This window comes from Podarcis gaigeae, assembly GCF_964106915.1.
Source record: "Podarcis gaigeae genome assembly, chromosome: 7".
Taxonomy (NCBI): Eukaryota; Metazoa; Chordata; class Lepidosauria; order Squamata; family Lacertidae; genus Podarcis; species Podarcis gaigeae.
Genome location: NC_139683.1, coordinates 76,591,620 through 76,616,566, shown reverse-complemented (window position 1 = coordinate 76,616,566; position 24,947 = coordinate 76,591,620). Strand labels below are relative to the sequence as shown.

General features: G+C 43.9%; 1 protein-coding gene across 2 annotated transcripts in view; it reads left to right on the top strand.

Moving 5' to 3' along the window:
* The window catches only part of ANKH (ANKH inorganic pyrophosphate transport regulator), a 134,647-nt gene that overhangs the window by 74,698 nt on the left and 35,002 nt on the right, over window positions 1–24,947 (top strand). For both annotated transcript variants that reach the window (XM_083747330.1, XM_083747331.1), the window contains exons 2-4: window positions 13,576–13,792; window positions 18,636–18,754; window positions 22,731–22,814. In XM_083747330.1, coding sequence (XP_083603456.1) covers window positions 13,576–13,792; window positions 18,636–18,754; window positions 22,731–22,814 — 420 coding nt within the window. The remainder of the gene's footprint in view (window positions 1–13,575; window positions 13,793–18,635; window positions 18,755–22,730; window positions 22,815–24,947) is intronic.

The window sequence follows — 24,947 nt, the reverse complement described above, 5'->3', positions numbered from 1 at the left end:
TTTGTTCTGGAGGTCTGTTCTTAACCTGAAACTGTTCTTAACCTGAAGCACCACTTTAGCTAATGGGGCCTCCCGCTGTCGCCGCGCTGCCAGAGCACAATTTCTGTTCTCATCCTGAAGTAAAGTTCTTAACCCAAGGTAATATTTCTGAGTTAGCGGAGTCTGTAACCTGAAGCGTATGTAACCCGAGGTACCACTGTATAGTTTTAATCATGCATTTCTGCTAAAAGTGTGTGAGAGTTTGAATAAAGAACTCACAGGGACAGTGTACTAAATTGGTGCATAGAACATACAATTCAGAAGCTAAAAAGCTGACATTTCAGTGTCAGCTATCGGACGCAATTATTGTGCTACTTGCTAGACGTTTGCTTATTAAACCAGTCATGCAACATCCTTTAGCCATGTGGCATAGATAGTTCAGGTCAACCTGTACCCCTCATGAATGAATGAAATATTTACACTGAGTGCTGCATAGAGAGGCTTAATTTCCTGTTTGATTTATGGAATTAGATTGCCGAGAAGGATTAGACAGGTAGACTGCAAACTCCGGTTTCATCATCCTAGCAAATATATATTGTCAGGAAAACCATTTTGCCTTGTGCTTAGATTTCCAGATGAGTTTGGCTTGTTTCCGTTTGTTAGTGAGCAGTCTTAGATTGTGCATTATGGTAAATGCAATTTTGGGATAGAAATTTGCAACAGAGAGCACGCAAACACACCTTTGGCTTTATCCAATAGTGTCTTTGCACTAGCAGGAAACACTTCCGGTTGCACAAGGCAAGACACCCATTTTTGTTGATTCACACTGCCCAGCACAACTTGTCTGAAAGCTGCTTCTGGCGTTTGGGGAACCTTCTAGAGCTGGCATGGGGGGGCTACATTAAATAGGGCATTGGCAAAATCGGGTGCCCCACCTTGTGTGATTGGAAGCAAATCCTGCAGCACAAAACCACGTGGAATACAACTGGTACTGCCTATTCCCCCCTCCCCACTTGTCCTTCCATATATTCAAGACCACAACCTTGCAGGGAAACTACTATGAATCATCTGCTGGGCAACAGTAATCATATCTCTTATTGAAGGTTCTTCACACCATGGAGAGCGTACAGCTGCTTACATAGAGCTATGCAATGATAAATATTGTGTCTTAAGAGAAACCAGGTGTAGCGCTTGCAAGTCTGAGCACCCCTTAAAATACTCTCTTCCTTGTCTCTCTTTCCCCTGGTCTTCCTTCTTAGCTCAAGAATGCAAGGCCTTTGCATGGACAGTTCCATAGATAAAACAAGCACACAAATTTATTGCTGTCATTTTCCCTGTTTTCCTCACATTTCCTCAAACAGCAGTTTTACGGCAGTTACCCAGCAATCAAGCAGTGCTTCTTTTTCATGGCACCTCGTTCTTAGTGCATGAACCGATGGAATAAAACACGGGCATTTCACACGCTTGACGGCTGGAAAAGGGGGTGGTGTGGTGGGGCGAGATGCACACAATGGCCTGGAACGCAACCCCCACAGAAATTCGGAGTTGCTTGTACCACGCTGAAATGTTTAGATGTTTCTTTGATTGCGCTTGAATCTTCCAGCCACACTTGCCATCCTCGTGCGCCGCGCTCTTGGAGAACCACTGACCTAGACCAGGCATGTCCAACGCCCAAGAGACTGTGATCTACTCCCAGTATTAAATAACTGGCAGTGATCTACCCATTGTCATTGGAGGGAGGAGGAGCGTGCGTGGGGTGGGTAGATTGCCCAGTTGTTGACCTTTTTCCCTGTAATTTTTTGTACACGGTAAGGATCCCGCGATCTACCAGATCAGCCAGGGATCTGCCGGTAGATCGCAATCTACTGTTGGACATCCCTGACCTAGGCCAATGATGCCTACACCAGCTTTCCCCAACCTGCTGTCTTCCAGATGTTTTGGAGCACAACTCTGACCATTCCAGACTGTTGGCCCTTTTGGCTCAGACTATAAGGAATTGTTCTCCAGAACATTAGGAAAACATCAGGTTGGAGAAGGCTGATCTACACTGACAGGCAGTACCTCTCCCAAGATTTCAGGCAGGTGACTATCTGGAGATGCCAGGAACTGAACATGGGACTTTTTGCAGGATAACTCATACTTGGTCGGCAGTCAGTGGTCTTTTCTCGATTCGCCTATAAATTGCCCATCCACAGATACATTTTTGTGCAACCTCTTGCCCTCTTAAAAAACCCCTGTGTTTTTCAGCCTGATGTGATGATTATATATATATATATATATATATATATATATATATATGTATATGTATATGTATATGTATATGTATATGTATATATATATATATGGTGAAAGCTTAGAAGCAGAGGGGAAAGCAAAACAAAAAAACCTGAAAGGATAATTTATTGTCTCTGTTTTGATGCAGTTGATGCTTTGAGCACTTGGAAACGATGAGCTGGGGAATATGCGACCTCCAATCCCTCGCTCACAAATATTAAGACATGAACTAATCTTGCGGCTCCACAGTCTCTCACTCTTAACAAAACTTCTTTGTACAACCAGTAGTGGACGAACTGCTGCTTTTCTGCTTTTTCCTACACTAGCTAAACAAAAATCAAACGCCACAGAAGTGTCTCAGGGAAAACACCGGAGCATTGCTAGTGAGTCAGAAGTGGAGGAAAATCATTCTCTCAGAGCAGTTATAATAATATTGCTAGAGCAAGACTGGCTGAGCCAGTTAAGGAGATTGGCTAATTGCTCTTGCAGCCATGTCAGATGATCGCATCGGTATATCCAGTTATAAAGATTTAGAACAAGGTTAGCTGAGAGTTGGAAGATATAGTCCTCTGGTAACTGATTAGTCTGAATACCTTTTGTACATGGGGGTTATGACTCCCAATGTATTGCTTTTAATGGATCATTCCTATTTAAGGAACTCTACCCAACTCCTGCCAACCTAGCAGTTTGAAAGCACGTCAAAGTGCAAGTAGATAAATAGGGACCGCTCTGGCGGGAAGGTAAACGTGTTTCCGTGTGCTCCTCTGGTTCAACAGAAGCGGCTTGGTCATGCTGGCCACATGACCTGGAAGCTGTACGTCTGCTCCCTCGGCCAATAATGCGAGATGAGTGCCGCAACCCCAGAGTTGGTTACGACTGGACCTAATGGTCAGGGGTCCCTTTACCTTACCTTTACCCATAATAAATATTACACGTGGTGTCTGTCCATATATTTTGTGAAGATAGAATTGTATGTCTGAGCCAACTTTTCACCAGTCCTTCCTTTTAGATTAAAAAAAGAGAGAGTGTTTGCTTTGAAGGAGAGAAAAGGGGAAGAGCTTCTTCTCAAAGAGGCAAAGATCAATATCATGTTTGCTTTTGACAACAGGAAACTGAACCTATTGAGGGAAATGTTCTGTAGAAAGTTATTATGCACAGTATCTACCAACCCTGTGGCGTGGAATTTGGCACTCCTATCGTTTTTGTAGTTCTAGATAGGGTTGTCATATTCTGAAGAGCAAAAAAGAGGACACATTTGCCAACTTCTACTTTTAATTATGGATTGCTATGACAACACTCATTTAAATACCCATGAAAAAGAGGATGAGTCCTGGAAAAAGAGTTCATATGGCAACCCTAAGTAGGCATCGAAAACAGTGGGTTCATCTACTGGGGTGTCATACACCAGTGCTAGTCAAACTATCTGATGTGGCGAACCAGCAATTTCCCCCCTACCATGTGCAAGGGAACAGTACCATATTTGGTCCCTGAAGTGTACCAGCCAAGCTAGGTTGTGGAGGAGTTGCCACGGTCTGGTAGCCAACTGGTACCAGTCTGTAGCCCACCACTTTGAAAAACACTGCCATACATAGCTGGTGGGCTCTGTTTAGCTTGGCGGGAGATGAGTTGTACAGGGCTGATCTGTTCCCAAGCACAATGACCCCTTTCCAGCAGTTTGCGCAATAAGAATCTTTTGTTACACAAGAGACGTGCTCTGTATATTAATTTTATTACTGATTATTCAATAAGATGAACTATTGCATCTGATTTCTACAAATCGTGGCATCCATCCTGATCTGTCACTTGATTTCTCCTCTCCAGTTGTCCACAGAAGACATCTGGGCAGCTTTGGTCTTGGGTGTTGGTGGAATAGTTTACAATGGAGGAAGGAACATAGACACCCACACAATGTAGTTTGTTGTTCTACTCCCTGGGCTTCTTCTGGTTAACTATCCTGGTTGTTGTCATTAAGCTTCCAGTTCAGCTGTAAGGCACCTGTTGTCTCCATTTGAGACTTTATTTATAATATTATTGCTCTTTCATAAAAACCACAGCCTAGTCCGTGGGTGTATGTACTTGGTTGGAAAAAGGTTTCTAAAGTTCAGCAATAGTCTGGAGGTTTAATAAACTTGAGACGTCTGCTAGAAAAAGTATACAGAAAAGTGATTGTGGGTGATTAAAAATAGTCTGAAAAGTACGAGGTGGCATCACGATAGACTAGCAAAGAATTTCAGAGCTTGTAAACATGTTCTAGGATTTTTAGTTAAATAACCATTAACATTGTGCACCCTCTTTTCACAAGGGAAATTCATTCCATGGGAATTGTTTTATTTCCTAATAATTTAGGACATTTGAGGGAGCTTATTTCCCAATAAGTTAGGACATGTGAGAGAGCGTATTTCGCCAGCTGTGGACTAGACCTACCTGGGACCATGAAGGAGGTTCAAGAGACCCTAGGAACAGTGAGAAGATTATCAATGATACCAAAAGATGCTGAACTAGATTGGGCTTTTGCCTGGACCCACAGAATGATTCTTATATTCTTTCTTGGGAGTTCATTAATCAACTAGTGATGGTTTTGTTAGCTGGAACAATTCACCCCACAATGATAATGATCCAAAGTTTAACTCCTACTTTGAGTTGCTGTTGTATAAGGTAGCCTGGTAGCATCTTTGACAAAGTTAGTTCATAGACATTTCACAAAGGATTGCGGTGTTTTGGTCAGACTGTGTCTCCTGAAAGGCCACATTTGAGTGGAGTCAAGTAAAAGGTAAAGGACCCCTGGACGGCTAAGTCCAGTCAAAGGTAACTATGGGGTTGTGGTCTCATCTCACTTTCAGGCCGAGTGAGCCGGCATTTGTCCACAGAGAGCTTTCCGGGTCATGCGGCCAACATGACTAAACTGCTTCTGGCACAATGGACACCGTGATGGAAACCAGAGCGCACGGAAATGCCGTTTACCTTCCTGTCACAGCAGTGCCTATTTATCTACTTGCACAGGCGAGTTTTTGAACTGCTAGATTGGCAGGAGCTGGGACAGAGAAGCGGGAGCTCACCCCGTCACGGGGATTCGAACCGCCAACCTTCTGATAGCTAAGCCCAAGAGGCTCAGTGGTTTAGACCAAAGCACCACCTGCGTCCGAATAGTGGAGTCAACACACCAGTGCAGCAACCCCAATTCCAATGCAGGTGCAGTAGAAGCTGTTAAAAACTTCTGCACCAATATCGGCCTTGTGATCCATCTGTAACCAACGCTTACACCATGCAGGGATATCTTCTGTAGTGAAGGACCACAATTCAGGGCTTGTGCATGCAGAAGGTCCCAGATTCAATCGCTGACATCTCCGGTTAAGAAGGGTCAGGTAGCAGATGACACTGAAGGCCACTGGCTGAGACTATGGTGAGCCATTGCCAATCAGAGTATGCAATACTGGATAAATTATCAGACCTAATGTAAGGTAGCTTCTTATACACGCACCAGGGCAACATGATGCCCCCAGAGCACTGAATCTTAAGGAAAATGTAGACAGTTCTTCTGCAGCACCCTTCCCCAAACTTGGTGCTATCCGGGTGTTGTTGGACTACAACTCCTATCATCTTTGCCCATGTTTTCTGGAGTTGACGGGGTCCAACAACCTCTAGAGCAGCCTTTCTCAACCTGTGGGTCCCCAGACGTTGTTGAACTACAACTCCCATCACCCCTAGCTAGCAAGGCCAGAGCTCAGGGATGATGGGAGTTGTAGTCCAACAACATCTGGGGACCCACAGGTTGAGAACCACTGCTCTAGATGGTACCATATTAGGCAGGGTTGCTCTACAGCAGGAGTAGGCAACCTAAGGCCTAGGGGCCAGATCCGGCCCAATCGCCTTCTCAATCCAGCCTGCGGATGGTCTGGGAATCAGCGTGTTTTTACATGAGTAGAATGTGTCCTTTTATTTAAAATGCATCTCTGGGTTATTTGTGGGGCCTGCCTGGTGTTTTTACATGAGCAGAATGTGTGCTTTTATTTAAAATACATCTCTGGGCTATTTGTGGGGCATAGGAATTCGTTCATTTTTTCCTTCAAAATATAGTCCAGCCATGGACTATATGGAACTGGCGGAGATGACTGGCAGAATCCGAAAAGAGTTGGTGGAAGAAGATTGGAGGAAATTTAAAATTTAATTACAGAAGCACTGTAAAATTTTTGAATGTTGATGGTATTGATTGGAATTGAAGGGGTTCTAGTAACAAGGTTAAGATCGGACTTATAACAGATAAATAGATAAACTAAATAATTAAATTTAATTAATTTGCTGAAATAAATTTTAAAAGGGATACAAAAAAGGGAGATGTGAGGAAGTCAGGAAAATAAGTTAACCAAAAATGTGAAATTAAAAAAGAGGGATTTTTGTTTTTTCTTTTCTTACTTTTTTCTTGTATGTGCCTTTTTAGTTTTATCTCTTTCTTTTTCATGCTTTAATGTTTGTATTTTTGTATTTTGTGTTTTTGTATTTTTGTTTTTTCTGTATTTTTCTAAATATTTTATTCCTAAAATCTAATAATATATATATATATATATATATATATATATATATATATATATATATATGCAGGTTTTGGTGTCCTCGGGTGTCTTCCCATGTAAAAGTTGGGGTGTCTAGGCGACGTTTCGACGAGGTCTCACTCGTCAAGAAGCCGAAAGCACCAGCCTGAAGATGACGAGTGAGACCTCGTCGAAACGTCGCCTAGACACCCCAACTTTTACACGGGAAGACACCTGAGGACACCAAAACCTGCATTCCTGTACCCGTGAAAATCTACGAAAGCATATATATATATATATATATATATAAAAACAACAAAATATAGTCCAGCTCCCCACAAGGTCTGAGGGACAGTGGACCGGCCCTCTGCTGAAAAAGGTTGCTGACCCCCTGCTCTACTGCATCTCCTCGGGTCTTCCTGGAAAGGGTAAACATTTCTGGTTCTCCATCATGCTGGATTAAGGCTCTTCAACTTTTTTGCTACAGAAAACTTGACTTGTCATAAATAAGCCCTCTTCCATTTTATTATGCTTTGGATCAAAGGATGTTCTTCAAACTTACTCATTGCATTGGGATAATATTTTATTTTGGGCAATCGCGGAGGAAGATGTTTGTCACATAAATTCTTCCTGGCACACAAGTATTCTCCTGCTGGCTGGTTGGCTGGCTGGGCACTCTTCCCAGACAATAACTGTTCAGTTTCTTTAACCTGTGTCATTGAATTATTTTGCAAAACTCATTCTGGGTACTGACACTTGTTTTTCGTGACAGTGTATAGAAAAACTAAGAAGTGAAAAGTAGGGTGGGGGAAAGTAAGCATTGCTTTATTATTATCTTTTTATTTAATAGATGAACTAAACTGTGGGGCTAATTTTAATCGGCGAGGTTGTGAATTATGGGCAAATTTGCTCCTAAGAGTTTGTGTGGTGTAGGGGTTGGAGTCTCAAACTGGATGACAATGTGCAGCTTGCTCTTTCACAGACTAACCTGCCTTACAGGGTTGTTGGGAGGGTAAGATAGGTAAGAAAAGCAATTTGACCAGATCCTTCCATCATCAGAGACCTTTTGGAGATGTGTATCTGTATGTGTTGCAAAATATGGTCTGAAGCTCAACATCAAAAAAAAGAAGATCATGGCCACTGGCCCCATCACCTCCTGGCAAATAGAAGGGGAAGAAATGGAGGCAGTGAGAGATTTTACTTTCTTGGGCTCCATGATCACTGCAGATGGTGACAGCAGCCACAAAATTAAAAGACGCCTGCTTCTTGGGAGAAAAGCAATGACAAACCTAGACAGCATCTTAAAAAGTAGAGACGTCACCTTGCCAACAAAGGTCCGTATAGTTAAAGCTGTGGTTTTCCCAGTAGTGATGTATAGAAGTGAAAGCTGGACCATAAAGAAGGCTGATCGCCGAAGAATTGAATTATGGTGCTGGAGGAGACTCTTGAGAGTCCCATGGACTGAAAGAAGAACAAACCTCTCCATTCTTAAGGAAATCAGCCCTGAGTGCTCACAGGAAGGACAGATCCTGAAGCTGAGCCTCCAATACTTTGGCCACCTCATGAGAAGAGAAGACTCCCTGGAAAAGACCCTGATGTTGGGAAAGATGGAGGGCAGAAGGAGAAGGGGACGACAGAGGACGAGATGGTTGGATAGTGTTCTCGAAGCTACAAACATGAGTTTGACCGAACTGCGGGAGGCAGTGGAAGACAGAAGTGCCTGGCATGCTCTGGTCCATGGGGTCACGAAGAGTCAGACACGACTAAACAACAACAACATCTGTATGTGTGCTCATGTGTACCCAAACTCTTGGTTTTGCTTCTTTGCTTCTGCCATTGTCTCTCTGTCATTTCATGAGCCTCTTTTCTTTTTTGGTGTATTTTTGAAGACAACTTATATTTGCCCAAGGTGTTGAGAATGTACTGTTTGCTGTGCAGTCTGGGCGACAGCATAGAAGTCACTTTGACCCACAGTGGTTGCTCAGGGTTGAATTTTCTTTTATTGCTGTCATTCGTTTCATTGCATCCAATTGCTTTAGTACTTCCGGGCTTCCGGAGGTGGGGCAGGTTTTAAGCAGCATCTAACTAGTCCTGCTTGTTCTGATCTTGGCCCTGATTAAACCATGGTCCTACTCTGAAAACTGACTGAATACAGAAAAGAGGAAAGTGGGATGCCAGAAGCAACATTCGACCAGGGTATTCTGAAGCTACAAAGCGCATTAACTGTGTATTTTTTTGTGAGGGTTCTGCTTGTACAGTCATACCTCGGGTTACAGACGCTTCAGGTTCTGCGTTTTCGGGTTACGGACTGTGCCAAACCTGGAAGTACCGGAACGGGTTACTTCCGGGTTTCGGCGCTCGCACATGCGCAGAAGCACTAAATCGCGCTTTGTGCATGCGCTGAATCGCGGCCCACGTGTGCGCAGATGTGGCGCTGAGAGTTGCAAACGCTGCGGATTGCAAACGTGCCTCCTTCACGGATCACGTTCGCAACCCGAGCGTCCATTGTATGTGTATTTTTGAGTGTACATGTGGCTTCTAAGAGTTACTTAGATACCTACCCAGGTATCAAAAATTTGGGGAGCACCAAATCAGTGTTCGAAATTAGCCAGGTGCCAGGCTCATTTAGCACCTGACTATCAGCCACTTGTGACACAATCAGAATGAATTTCAGGAACCCAAATGCTTTTTCCATGCAGCCTGAGCAGGAGCACTGAACAGTTGTGAAGGCTATCTCTGCATTATGAATGGTCCATATTCCCATTAAGAAAAAGAGGTAAAAACAGGCCAAACCTTTCTTCTTTAACTTCTCAAAGCTCTTAACCTAGCTCAAGGTTGTCCTCTGAACTAGCCAGATGTTTAACTGAGAATCAATCACAGTCAGTCCATCATTTGAAAAATAAACTTTAGAGCCATCTTGCCGCAAAATAGCAACTAGACATTCCATTTTGGCGGCTGTAACCATGTTTTAAGGAGCCATTTGGCGCCTAGCTTACATATTTGAGTTTCTCATACTGCCACTGATTTTTATAGCCTGAAAGCATAGCAGTGAACGTTTGAGGACCCGGATTTATTAGCTCTTCTTCTTTGGCCTTAAAAAAGGGAAAGGCTGAGCCAATTAGTCAAAACATTTGGTTTGTCTGGAGGGAGTAATTAAGCTCCACAACCAACCTTCACAGAAGAGCTTTCCACCCCTTTCCTCCCCCTCTTTTTTGTGGTGGTCATCCATGGGGATGCCACCCTTGGCATGATGTCATTGTTTTTACAGTGCCAGCTCTCCAGTGATTCAACCCGTCAGCTATTCCTTCTTAGTGGAACAACTGGAGTGAGACGTTCTCTCACTATGAGTTCTTAGCAAAAGAAGAGCTCTGGCAGACCAGACCAAGGATTCATCTAGAGCAGTACATTGATTCCCTGTAGTCGCACAGATAATTCTGGGGAGCTTATAAGCAAGGCTTATATGCTGCCTCTGAACAGGGTTCTGTTTAGCCGACGTGGCTAGCAACCATTTTTAAATCCATTTATGCTAGTGGCCCATTGACACCTGCTGTAGCAGTGAATTCCATAAGTTAGTTTTTTTTGCAGAGTGACTCAACTCCTATCACCTGTCCATGGACGCTCAAGGAATATGACTTCACTTGCAAATTGACTTGATACACCTCCCAGACTCATCAGAACATAATTACCCTTCAGGGTTTATGTTTCTCCAAATTTGGTAATACAGTTGTCGGCTCAGAAAAGTAACAAAAAGCATATTTTAGATGCTTTTTGAAATGCATACATGGAGATAAAATATGTATTTAAATAAGAATTTAGGTTGGAATTCTTTTGGAGGGAAAAAAATGCCCACGGATTAATACAGACACTTGGATAGAGCACATTTATGAATAAAATGGACCCACACTCAAAATAGATAGATTTGTCTATACCCGAGCCAGTCTGTTTAAATGTGTACCTCTCAGGGGAAGGGGAAAGAGAAAAAATTGTACCCACCACCTGTAATTTACTGAACCTCAGTCATATCGCCCTACCTGCCGTACCTTTTCTGTAAGTACTGTATTTTTCTGTGTGTAACACGCCCCCTATTTTTTAGGGACTCTAAATTTAGAAAATGGGGGGAGATTGCCAAGACAGGTTAAGCTCTTTTGGGGGGTGATTGCCCAGAGTTGTTGCGCTTGGGGGTGGTGGTGGCAAAAATCACTCACCCAGTGAACCGCCACACACAACTGCTTGCGTCAACAAGGCAACTTAGCGTCTTGCTCGCTTGCCCAATTGCCGCAACGGCAGCCAATAGACAGCAGCCCTTGCCGCAGCCACCAATCACCTGCCCAATCGCCACTGACACTCTCCGGCTTGTTGCTAAAACCATTCGCCCGTCCCACCGTGGCACTACTCGTGTATAAGACACCCCCAAAATTTATAACCTCCTTTTGGGGTAAAAAAACCCCTCGTCTTATACATGGAAAAATACGGTACTTTTTAGTGTTTCCTAGTAGAAAAGATACTCTGACATTCTCCCTGCCTTCTTGGAAGTTGCTGCATGCCTTGAGCTTGCAGGCTAACTTTTTTGGGAAAATTAGGGCAGCCAGAGGTGAAAGAAGCGCTGTCTCTGCTGGAGTTCTCCTTTGTACAGTCACCGCCAAATTGTGCTTGCTTCTTTCTTCCATTACATCATGGGTTTTCTCCTTCTCTGTACGGTGACACTGCTCCTGTGGCTGTTGGCAAAAACATAGTTATTAGATGGTAATTTTCCTGAGATGCTCTCCGCTGTAGACTTCTTAAATCATTGTTCTATTTAGGCAATTGGAAACTGAAAGGATCCAACTATCTCGGATACACTGTCAGGCTGCCATCCTGTTGGTGATAAAATCCCTTTTCTCTGTGTGTATGCTTTGACATGGAATCAAATTGCCGACAGGATGGGAATACATGTCCCGGTAAAGTGAGCATACAAAGATACACAGCTTTGTTAGGAAATGTCAAGAGGAATGTTAGGACACAGAGCAGAAAAAGTGCTGTCACGGTGCAACCCTATACATAAAGGTAAAGGGACCCCTGACCATTAGGTCCAGTCGTGACTGACTCTGGGGTTGCGCGCTCATCTCGCTCTATAAGCCGAGGGAGCCAGCGTTTCTCCACAGAGAGCTTCTGGGGCATGTGGCCAGCATGATTAAGCCGCTTCTGGCGAACCAGAGCAGCATACGGAAACGCCGTTATCTTCCCACCGGAGTGGTACCTATTTATCTACTTGCACTTTGATGTGCTTTCGAACTGCTGGGTTGGCAGGAAACCCTATACATAACGGCTCAGAAATAAGCCCCCTTGAGTTCAGCGGGACTTGCAAGCAAGTGAAAATAGGTTTACAGCCTAAATACTTCTTACTTGGGAAGAAAAACTCATAGTATCCATTCATTAGTGGTCGAATGATTAAATGATCATTTATTTTATATCCTTGCTTTACGTTTACAAAATAGAATAAAACATGACTTAGGAGACAATGGAGGAATGTGCCTTTGGAGGTGAAGTCAAAGTTTAATGTATTTGAACAATTAAAGCAATTAGTTAAAATGTGGGGGAGATTAGCACAAGGTAGAAATCGATACACAGCACAGATGCAGTGTACCTGCTTTATATTAATCCTCATCAATTTTGTTGAGCAGGAAAATGTTCAAAGCATGGTTAAGGGGAACAAACAAATAAAAGGTTCTGGGCATTTGAGTTTTGCCGCAGATGTTTGGGTCCTAATTTAAAGTAAAGTAAAGGTACCCCTGCCCGTACGGGCCAGTCTTGACTCTAGGGTTGTGCGCTCATCTCACTCTAGAGGCCGGGAGCCAGTGCTGTCCGCAGACACTTCCGGGTCACGTGGCCAGTGTGACGAAGCTGCTCTGGTGAACCGGCACCAGAGCTGCACACGGAAACGCCGTTTACCTTCCCGCTATAAAGCGGTACCTATTTATCTACTTGCACTTAAGGGTGCTTTCGAACTGCTAGGTGGGCAGAAGCTGGGACCGAATGATGGGAGCTCACCCCGCCGCGGGGATTTGAACCGCCGACCATGCGATCGGCAAGTCCTAGGCGCTGAGGTTTTATCCACAGCGCCACCCACGTCCCTCCTGGGTCCTAATTTAGCTTTAGTCAAATCTTAGTAGTGCCACATGGGAATGTACATCCCTTCAAAAGTGCAATCTACATATGTCAACAGCTAAAGCCCACTCTGTGTGGGACTCCCCTGTGGCTATCCCAGAAGCTGTAGCTAGATGAAAATTTGGGAATCAGTTGCTCAGCAGAGCAGAATAGCACCACCAGTTACACCCACACTGAAAGAATTGCCCCGGCTGTCTATCAGTTACTCAGCTAGGTTCAAGGCAATGGAATTGGTGAATGAAGCCTTATACAGCTTGGGACCAAGATATCTTAAAATATCATCTCATCCCCTATATAGTCAACCAATCACTGTGTTGCACAGGAGAGGGGATCTCACAGATACCATCCTGTCTGGAGATCTGTTTTGAACCATTTTGAAACCAGGCTTTTAGTGTGGTGGCCCCCGTCCTATGGAACACCCTCCCACTTTTTCTGTCATCTTCTCGGTCAGCCTGCTGAAGACATCCCTCTTTCAACAAACCCCCATCAACAGAGCTCTTTATCGCAGTTACTGTATTGTATGTCATTTGTTGCAGTCTGTTCGTGATTTTCTAACAAGATAGAGAATAATTTGACTATCACGTTCTGTTGTCTGGAGTTGGCTTGGCACATCTTAAACCTTTGTATCTCGTTTGCTTTGCTTTCCCTTCAGGCCTTGAACAGAGGTATCGCAGCTGTTAAGGAAGATGCTGTGGAGATGCTGGCCAGCTATGGCTTGGCCTACTCCCTCATGAAGTTCTTCACGGGCCCAATGAGCGACTTCAAGAACGTGGGGCTGGTTTTTGTCAACAGCAAGAGAGACAGAACCAAAGCAGTGTTGTGTATGGTTGTAGCTGGTGCTGTGGCCGCTGTGTTTCACACCTTAATAGGTAAGCCTTCATTCCATTTGCTGAGGGAACAATACTATTTTTTGCTTATACGACTGGTTAATCCATTTCTCCTCTACATCCTAAAACCTGGTCTGCTTATGTGCATATTTCTTGAAGGAACCGGGGAGAGGTTTTGTGGGTAGACTTCTCTGCCTCGACTAGGAGTGGGGAACCCTATGTTTAGGGATTGATTCCTGCCCTCCAACCCCCTCTCTGTGGGTCTTCCCTAGGACATGCGCTCCCCACCTACATCCAGACCATAACCCTCACCAAACCTGTTCCACATTCCCCAGGGTAGCCTTGCTACAGGGGAATGTGTCTTGTTGGTGTGTGTGTTTCTCGAAACCTCTGTTTTTTGCGGATCTGCAATGTAGCCTCCTGTGCAACGCTCTTTCCACTTTTATATCTGCCCTGACCACATTTGCACCTGTTCCCACCCACCACTGGCACAAAGGATTTCCGTGGCATCTGGTTGGATGCTGTAAGAACAAGATGCTGGATTCGAATGGGCCACTGGCCTGGTGCAGCCCAGCTGTTCTTAAGTGCTTGTGATTCATACAAATGTGCGGGAGCTCGTTCCCGGCCACTACATCATTTTTACCTAGGTAAGAGTCCCCCACAAGTCTGAGGGTGAATGGCTTTAAGCAATGAACCTCCTTACCTGTGAAGGCTCCCGGTTCAATTTACAACCCTGATTCTGCAGACCTAGCCTTTTAAAAAAGGCCTTTGCTTATCGTATTTTTCGCTCCATAAGACCGCACTTTTTCCCTCTTAAAATCTAAGGGGAAATGTCTGTGCGTGTTATGGGGCAAATGTGTGGTCCCTGGGGCTGGGGGGGGGGAGAACCCGGGCTTCCCCCGCCAGCCCTGACAAGCTCCTGAGCAGCTCTGGGGTATCCCGCAAAGCCTCCGCAGGGCAACGGAGAGCCTTCATCCCGCTGCCCTGCGGAGGCTTCGCGCGGCTATCCCTGGCTTTTGCGGAAGGTGAGGGAAGGGACAGAGTGAGGCTCTCTCACTTCCCCCACCTCCCGCAAAAGCCCCCAAGAACAGCATTTTTTTTAATCCCACCCCCAAAAGTAGGTGCACCTTATGGTCATGTGCGCCTTATGGAGCGAAAAATACGGTAGTTATGTCATTTTCATTGGTTATAAAAGCTATGCTTTGCTGTTTTTGTGCTGCCGGCGTCTGTTGGAACAGGTTGAATATTGTTAGCCTCTTAATTTGAATATATATTGGGGCTTTTAAGGGATTATGTTCTGTTTTTGTTACTTCTTGTTAGCTGTCTTCAGAGAAAATAGGTGGGATGGAAATGTTTAAAACAAATAAATTCACTGCAGGCTAGATGAAGTTGTGCACAATGGGATTCTCTGTCTTTATCCTCTTTTCGGAATGATGCAAGCCACTTAACTTATGATTAAAATGAGTATACTAATACTTTCCCCTCGCTGTAAGCCTTGTCTTTGCATAATGATAGCGTTCTCAAATGTAAGGCCCTGCGTGGCAAAGTAGAGTGCATTATTGGTGCTAAGTAGGTTAAAGCCTCAGCGCCTAGGACTTGCCGATCGAAAGGTCGGCAGTTCGAATCCCTGCGGCGGGGTGCGCTCCCGCTGCTCGGTCCCAGCGCCTGCCAACCTAGCAGTTCGAAAGCACCTCCGGGTGCAAGTAGATAAATAGGGACCGCTTTCTAGCGGGAAGGTAAACGGCGTTTCCGTGTGCAGCTCTGGCTTGCCAGAGCAGCGATGTCACGCTGGCCACGTGACCCGGAAGTGTCTCTGGACAGCTCTGGCCCCTGGCCTCTTGAGTGAGATGGGCGCACAACCCCAGAGTCTGTCAAGACTGGCCCGTACGGGCAGGGGTACCTTTACCTTTACCTTTAACTCAGGGAAAAGCAGTAGGCACTGTCTTGCATTAATGTACCTTACAGTGCAAGTAAATCCTACTGAGTTCAGTGGGACTTACTCCCAGGCACGTGGGTGTTGCATTGCAGCCTTAAAGTTACAAGAGTTACAGTGAGTTTAATGAGGCACTAACATGCCTCTGGACACAATATATTTCCTCAAATTAGATGAGTTCAAGAACCATTAGCTATTGAAGCCCTGAGGCTGTGAGCAGCCGTGATGTGCTAGCTTTCAATTTTAGAGGTTTTCATCTGTTTATTTACAGCGTGGCTAGAAAATGCAGGCTCTCTCCAGAATCACTTGAAATCTGGCAGTATATTTGGCCAATGTTCAGTTACCTGATAACGTCTTTGAAAGTAAATAATAATAGCCTATTCAAGGAAGACTTTCTTTTGATGATGTAATGGTATTAAATGTAATCCTCCAAGTCTCAGGCTGGGACCTCTTTTTCTTCCAGCTCCCAATGCGTTTTACGAACAAAATGAATCTTGACAAACTTCCAAGACTTTTGCTTAGATTTGATGATAGATGTTGAATGGGAATAGTGTGATAATTAAACAATGGTGAAAATACCAGCAACACCCATAATGCTGCAGTAATGTGTGAATTGGACCCACAACTGAGACAGTTTTAGAATGAAGGATTTTGACCTGGTGTAACAAAGTAAACCCAGGTGTGTCCCCCTCCTCCAGGTGTGTTGGTTATTCAGACCATGTAGATCTCTCCACTTGGACTTTACACTCTATTTTCTCAGAAGCATCCAGTCCATATTTTTGTACTCTTCTGATTTTGTCACTCCAAAATTGATCCTTTAGTGAGAGCCTCAACTTCGCACTGTGGTCTGAGATACTAAAAGGAAAAGAGGTTTTCGCAGCCAATTGCACAAACCATTTGTTGTTTGGATACCACAAATAAGAATGTCCCTGCTCACAGATGAAGTTTGCTCTCATAAAGCTGCTATTTTCAAATACTTCAGAGGGAGTATTCACAGCTAATGATTTTACATTGCAATGGTCAGGCGTCCATAGATTTTAGTTGGCTGTATTAGGCAACCATTATATTTGATTGCTCGCTCCCAAAAGTCTTTCGGCATATATAAAGAAATTTAGAGGAGCTGTCAGCCTCTCACGTGCAGTAGGATTTGAAGGATTTTGGAAGCCGGGATAATCGTTTTTGCAACTTTGGAGGTTCTTTTTTAAGTGCACAACTTAAGTAAGCGATTCCTTCCCTCCCCCGAGTTCCAGAGGATTTGGGGAAGGACTGAGCGAGCTGTTTCTCATTTTTGCCGGGATGTGCAATTCGTCTTGTCGCTCCCGTAGCACGAAATGAGTAATTTGCTCACTTTTGCGTGCTGTGCTTGCAAATTCTGGCAAAAAAACACACACAAAAAACGAGAGAAAGTTCCTGCTGCCTAACTTCCCCAAGTCCTCTAGGCATGCCAGTGGATTCAAGAAGGGACAGCCTCTGTCTCCCTCATAGCACAAAGTGAAAGAGCTGGCCCCAGGGCAATCCATGGAAAACACCAGAGGAGTAGGACGGGTTTGTGATGGAACTTGGCAAACAGTCACCTAGAAGACATTCATGGGTGCTAGTAACAAAATAACAACCCTAGGTAATGGTTTCTGACTCACCGATTGAGTCACAATTTATCCTCCTTCATGGTGCTTGTCAGCAGTTGCCAGTGTTTCCTAGGAAAAGGTGTGTGTGTGTTTTAAAAATGTGTACAGTATATTATGGTAACTTTTCTACATTATAGTGCAGGGCTTATGTGAGCTTTGGTATCCATTAAATACTTCTAAAATTTCCCAGTGCATAGCAGCATATTGAAAAATACATTGACCTGCAGATTATTGCTTGTTAGGTAAAGGTCAAGGGACCGCTGACCATTAGGCCCAGTCGTAACTGACTCTGGGGTTGCGGCGCTCATTTCACTTTATTGGCCAAGGGAGCCGGCTTACAGCTTCCGGGTCATGGGGCCAGCATGACTAAGCCGCTTCTGGCGAACTAGAGCAGCGCACAGAAACGCCCTTTACCTTCCCGCCGGAGCTGTACCTATTTATCTACTTGCACTTGACGTGCTTTCAAATTGCTACGTGGGCAGGAGCTAGGACCGAGCAACGGGAATCCCCCCATCGCGGGGATTCGAACCGCCGACCTTCTGATCGGCAAGCCCTAGGTTCTGTGGTTTAACCCACAGCGCCACCCGTGTCCCTCTTACTGCTTGTTAGGTACATTTTAATCCTAGTTTGGTGATTTTAATTACCCTGGAGCTAGATGGGAGGCCAGATTTGGGAGCTGAGGGTGGAGAAAGAGTGATGGTTTTTTGTACAGACTGAAGCAAGCAAGGTTTCTAATATATGTGTGTGTGAGAGGGGGGGGGGAGAACACTAGATTAAGAGAGGCTGAAATGGGTTGGGAAATGTAAAGTATAACAAAAGCATTAATGTGACCTCATTTAATTTTGCTAGGTTATGATACAGAATCATAGAATTGTGGGGTTGGAAGGGACCCGGAGGGTCTTCTAGCCCAACCCCTTGCAATGCAGGAATCCTCCTCACAGCTGTCCCTGGATGGGCTCCAACCTGGTTAACAGCCAGACACATGGACCCATTCTGCCACAGGAGGCTGCCTTACTTCTGAGTCGATATTGTAAGGATTGCACTGTTAAACCCTGTTGAATTTAGTGGGGGTTACTCTCGGGTAAGTGGGGTTAGGTTTTTAGCCTTAGTCTAGAAGAAGCTGATGTGATTTAAAGCAAGTTGGTTTAAGTACACCTGCTAGAATCACCGTTGAATTGGCTTATGACGGCAGCTCATCAAGATGATGGTATTAGTCCCTGCTCCTCCTTTCTCCCTCTTTATCCTCAACCACCCAAAACAGACCTGGGTGCCTTAGGTACGTGGTTTTTTTTGTTTTTTTAAAAAATGATTATATTTATTTTTGCAGCATACAGTGATTTGGGGTACTACATAATTAACAAGTTGCACCATGTGGATGAATCAGTGGGAAGCAAAACACGCAAGGCCTTCTTGTATCTGGCAGCCTTCCCGTTCATGGATGCCATGGTGAGTCTACAATTTAGTTTACTATTCTCACTCGGAGTGGCACAATGGCTGCCAGCCCTTCCCTTAGCTTGTTCCCTGTTTTGTCCTAGTAGTGGATCCATACAAGCACTTTGCTGACATCTGATTCATAGGTTTCACGGTTTCTAGACGCCTGGTTTGCACATCACATTAAACCATAGTTTAAAACAAATTCTGGTTTAATGTAAACAAGCAGCATGCGTTCAAAATGTCCCAGGGGCGTGTAATGAGGCTGAGGGTATGTTTTATCATATGTGGTGGGCTTGTAAAAGGGTAAAAGAATATTGGGAAATGATAATTAATGAATTGAAAAAAATGTTTTAAAAGTTCCTTTCCCCAAAAAGCAGAGTCCTTTTTGTTGGGGATAATTCAGAGGGAAATTCCCAGGTGTCAAAAAATATTTATTTATGCATGCTGCTACTGTGACCCGTGTTTTGTTAACCCCAAAATGGAAAATGAGCGAGGTCCCAACCAAAGAAAAAATGGCAACTGATGGAATACGCTCAACTTGCAGATTTAACATATAGAATAAGAGAACAAGAAGAAAGTACATTTAAAGAAGATTGGAAAATGTTTACTGAAAATTGTGTTTATTTAAAAATGCTGGTAGTATTAAGATCAATTCAACACTGTAAATACGTTTTGATGGATGTAACAATAGATTACTGAATGGTTTAGTTGATGTAAAATATGCAGGGATGTAATTGATTTAAGGTTGTTTAAATGAATATTTTGAAATGTAATTAGAATACACACACACACACACACACACACACACACACACACACACACCCCTTCTTCTCCTTCCGTGGTTCATTTTGCATACCATACATCCCTACATATTTTAAAGCAACTAAACCATTCAGTAATCCATTGTTAAAAGGTAAAGGTACCCCTGCCCATATGGGCCAGTCTTGACAGACTCTAGGGTTGTGCACTCATCTCACTCTAGAGGCCGAGAGCCAGCACTGTCCGCATACACTTCCGGGTCACATGGCCAGCATGACAAGCTGCATCTGGCGAGCCAGCACAGCACACGGAAACGCTGTTTACCTTCCCGCTGGTAAGCGGTCCCTATTTATCTACTTGCACCCGGGGGTGCTTTCGAACTGCTAGGTGGGCAGGCGCTGGGACCGAACGACGGGAGCGCACCCCGCCGCGGGGATTCGAACCGCTGACCATGCGATCAGCAAGTCCTAGGCGCTGAGGTTTTACCCACAGCGCCACTCACGTCCATTGTTACATCCATCAAAACTTATTACACACACACACACACACACAAAATGTCCCAGGCGCATTTTGCACCTGGCTATTGGCCACTTAAGACCAAGTGAATGTGCCTGGGGTGCCAACCCTGTAGAATTCTATCTGCTATATTTTATCTGCACAATCGGAATGAACTTCAGGAACCAAGAATTAATATGGAAAAATACGACTTTCAAGCTGTCTGGCCCCCAAATGGCATCTAGGCGTTCCGTTTTGGCGACTGTGACCCTGGTTTAATGAGCCTTTGGCGCCTAGCTTATAGATCTGAGTTTCTAACACTGGTTGCACGCCGCTCAAAGGTTCTCCTGGTGCTCCTTACCCACAGACAAAACGAGCTGGAGTCTGGCTCACTGTGTCTTTCAAACCCAGGCTTGTGGTTTGTTTCTCTCCAGGCAAACCATGAACAGTAGTCAAAATTTGTCCTTGGTTTACCGCTCATGATTTGTTTGCAGGAAGCAAGCCATGAGCTCGGGTTTGGATGGCACAACAAGCCAGACTGTGGCTTGTTTAGTCTGTGGCATGGCAGCGGTTAGGAGCAGGGGAGGAACTTTTGAGCAGCACGATCAGCACATTTTAAACTATGGTTTAGTGTGATATCTGAACTGTGCCTCTGCCAATGCAGTCTCAATTTCATTTCTAAATATTTTAGAAAAATAAATACATTTTCTGTCACTTCTTTGGCAAGTGGTTATTAGGTGTGAGTGGTTAGCAAGATACTTAATGTTTCTTTTAAAAGATACCTTATATATTTTTTTTAAAAGTGATACAGTAGTTTATTCCTCAGAGAGGAAAAAGCAAATTCAAAAGCTCCAAATGCAAACGACTGCTGAAATCTCAGCTACTTCAGGTTTGGGATTAAAGCAGTTAGTGAAAACACATCTATTTCTCCCTCCCAGCCTTTTCACCTGACCTGGTTTTGTTGTTTCCAGCTGCTATTTTTATAATCTTTATTGTAACTGTTTCAGATTTCCCCTTTGCATGCATGCACTTTTTCATCTCAACCCCTCGTTGGCAATCCTTTGTCATCATGTTCCCCCTTTGTGCAACGTTGTATATTTGTGATCTTTTAACAACTGCACCTGTGAGCATGAAGGGCTTTTGCCCACAAAGGAACAGCATCCAGCTGCACATCAGACGTGGAAGTCCGAGCAGGAGCCCAAACCCTTTGTGATCAGGGTTTCAGTTCCATTGAAGTCTATGCGCATAGAGTTCACAACCGGTTTTGCCATGGCATGCCTTACTAAGCCAAGCCAAGGTTTAACTTAGTTTGCTGTCCAAAATGGGGTTTGTGGTTAAGCTGTCTCCTCGCTCATAGTAAGCAAGCTGTAACCAAGGTTAGCAAGGAGAGATTTTAAGCACGAGCCCTGGTCTGGATTGCCAAATCTTAGAATCATAGAATCATAGAATTAGTAGGGACCCCATGGCTCATCTGGTCCAACCCTCCAATGCAGGAATATGGGGATCTAACCCATGACATCTTTTATTAGTTTAGCATGGCAGAACAAAGGACTAGGGAGGAGAAAGCAGAAGGGAGAAAAGTGGGTGTGAACTCCTCTGGCAGCTCTTATGCTATCCATCCATCCATCCATCCATCCATCCATCTATCATCTTTCTTTCTTTCATTTTATGCCACCCTTTAACCAAAGATCCCAGGGCAGTGTGCAACATTAAGAACCTAATTTACACAGCATAATAGTAAAAACCTAAAGGGACGCAGGTGGCACTGTGGTCTAAACCACTGAGCCTAGGACTTGCCGATCAGAAGGTTGGCGGTTCAAATCCCCGCGACGGGGTGAGCTCCTATTGCTTAGTCCCTGCTCCTGCCAACCTAGCAGTTCAAAAGCATGTCAAAGTGCAAGTAGATAAATAGGTACCGCTCTGGCGGGAAGCTAAACAGCGTTTCCGTGCGCTGCTCTGGTTCGCCAGAAGCGGCTTAGTCATGCTGGCCACATGACCTGGAAGCTGTACGCTGGCTCCCTCGGCCAATAAAGCAAGATGAGCGCCGCAACCCCAGAGTCGGCCACGACTGGACCTAATGGTCAGGGGTCCCTTTACCTTTAATAGTAAAAACATAATACACAACACAATAATACACAGCATGATAATAAAACAATCATAATAACAACCTTTGCCCAAATTTATCAAGCCATAGATTATTTAACGGCCGGAGGCCTGGGTAATGAGGAATGTTTTTGCCTGATCCCTAAAGATATGTAATGATGGTGCCAGGCAAGTCTCTCCAGGGACAGCATTTCACAGGAGGGGAGCCACCACAGTAAAGGCCCGTTCTCATGTTGTCACCCTCGGAACCTCTCAGGGAGTTGGGACGTAGAGAAGGGCCTCGGATGACAAGGTCGGTTTGAATGGGGAGAGACTGTCCTTAAGATATTGAGGTCCTCTGTAAGGCTTTATAGGTCAGTGCCAGCACTTTGAATTGAGCCCAGAAACTAAGCCATAGTTCAGCTAGTCATGATGTCCAGACCAGGCAAATGCCTGCCTGCCTTGCCCAATGATATTTCCAGTTTCTCTTATTCTCCATACGGTCCAAAATGCTGCTTCAGAGAGCCCCTCAACCTTCTGGAGCAGGTTTGGAGGGTGAGCCAGGAGTTGCAGGGGGAAGGAGAAGCAGGAGGAGACCCATTGCCTGAGTTTGTGCTAAACTGGATCTCACCCATTCTTCTGTCCTCTTCAGGCTTGGACCCACGCAGGTATTCTTCTGAAACACAAATACAGTTTCCTGGTTGGATGTGCCTCCATTTCAGACGTCATTGCTCAGGTAAGGATTGATTCATGTCACGGCTGTTTCTACTGCGGAAAGAGCCGTGCCAAATTTGCATGATAACTGTGCTTGGAACAGTCTGGGTTTGCAAGATTATCTATATATATTGATATAGCACCCTTTTGAAATAGAGTGGAAACAGATCTGCTTCCTGACATGGGGACTGAAGAGTTGACACTAAAGACATGTTAAATTATCTCAATTACTGCGAGGTGGGTCGCATTTCTCGATAATATAGTGGTATATTTTTTCTGATAATAATTTTATTGTGTTGCTGAATAGCTGGATCTAGCTAATCTACTTCCTGCTCATGTCATTATAGTCAGTATGAATTAATCTGCTATGCATTAGACAGCTGCGGAATAGATGTTATTAAATCCAATTTTGACTGTCTTTGTGCTTATGATATACTTTGGCGTTCTTCCTTTCCCTCTGAGCCTGTTCACACAATTGCTTTTGGATAGAAAAGTCACAACGGATAAATTTTCTCTGTCAACTTTCGTGCGGTAAAGTAGATGTTGTAGAAGCATCCTTTTATGCTAAAAGCGCAGGTTACTGCTTTCGGAAATGGGAATTCCTTAAAAATGTTGGTGTGAGTTCTCTTTCAGAACATTTTAAAAGTTCCCTAAAGAAAATGGTCAAGCTTCCTTCTTTGCGGTCCAAATCAAAATTTATTCTGTCCTTAACATAATTCAAGATGATACTTCACACCAGTTAATGCCAGCAGGTGCATTAAATATAGACACATGGAAAACTTAAGTGACCAGAGAAAGAGTGTACCATTGGCTACAGTATATTCCCATTTAAACTCTATTAAACTCCAGCCACTTATAGGTAAATACATTTTCAGCGCTGTTGTTCACAAACCCAGGGCTGTCAGGGTTCCTTAAAGACACCTGGAAATTATGAAGGATAGCATCAGGCCCATAAGTTAAAATTGCTGCAAAAGTGAGCTGTTTCATATTCCCTAGATGGAGTTTTAGAGTTCGAGTATGACTGTTATTAATTCAAGGAGTTGGAGGAAATGCAAAAGGGAAGAACTCTCTGTTGGAGGGAATTCTTTCAATGCAAAAGAAAAGACCATTATGATTATGACTTGATTTCTCCAGCCTTTTGAATTCAATTGTTAAAATTAATCTATGCCCCACTTTGACTAATTATCTTTCTATCTCTCTTGGGCTTCTACCTCAAAGAGCAAAAGGCGGAATACATGTTATCCTCACAACAATGGTGTGGTGGTTGAGAGAGCAATTGGCTTCAGCTTCATAGCTAAGTGAGGCTGTTTAGGCATATTTAAAAAAACAGAAAGTTTGTCTGACACCTAGTTTACCCAGGTGGTATAGAGGCTAGCATAGGGTCACCATATTTCAAAAAGTGAAAATCTGGGCACAAAAGTTGTTGAACTGCAAAATCTCCAAAAACATTAAATAAAATGAAGTTTTAAAATGATTTTTTTTATTTTTATGAAAACAGCCACAAAATTAACACTGCCGATATGAGCTGCCATTGGCTTTTAAACTGATTTCCTAAAATTCCACCCAGACACCATTTTCAAATCCCAGCTATATCTGGATGTATGGCAACTCTCGGCTAGGACTTAGGATACTCAGATTTAAATTAATCACATCCACCAATATAAAATTTAATCACATCTACCACATCTACAAATCACATCTATCATTGTTTAGTATTGCTATAGGAATCCTTTCCCAAATATGAATCGTGTCTGTTTTAGCATAGTTAGCATTGTGTGTGTACCACATCTCTCATGCTTTTTTGAGGGTGACCTCTCAGAGGTCGAAGTTATTTTCCCACCTCATTGTTACTGGGCGATACCCAAGTCCTACTCGAAGTAGACCCATTGAGATTTTAAGTTGATTGATTTCATTGGGCCTGCTCTAAGTATGACTTTGTTGAATATCGCCCCTGTCGTTCCTTGATTTTTGACATTAAATCAGCCTAATGGTATAAATGCTTTTATATTTAGCTTTTTGCTATTGGAGTTCTCTGTGTTTGTCATTTGATTTCTCTGTGTAGTATTTTTTAAGTGATGTATTATATACTTCGTTGGAACATATAGTTCAAGGCCACTTCTGAATTCCATTCATTTTCTCCCTCATACTGCATATA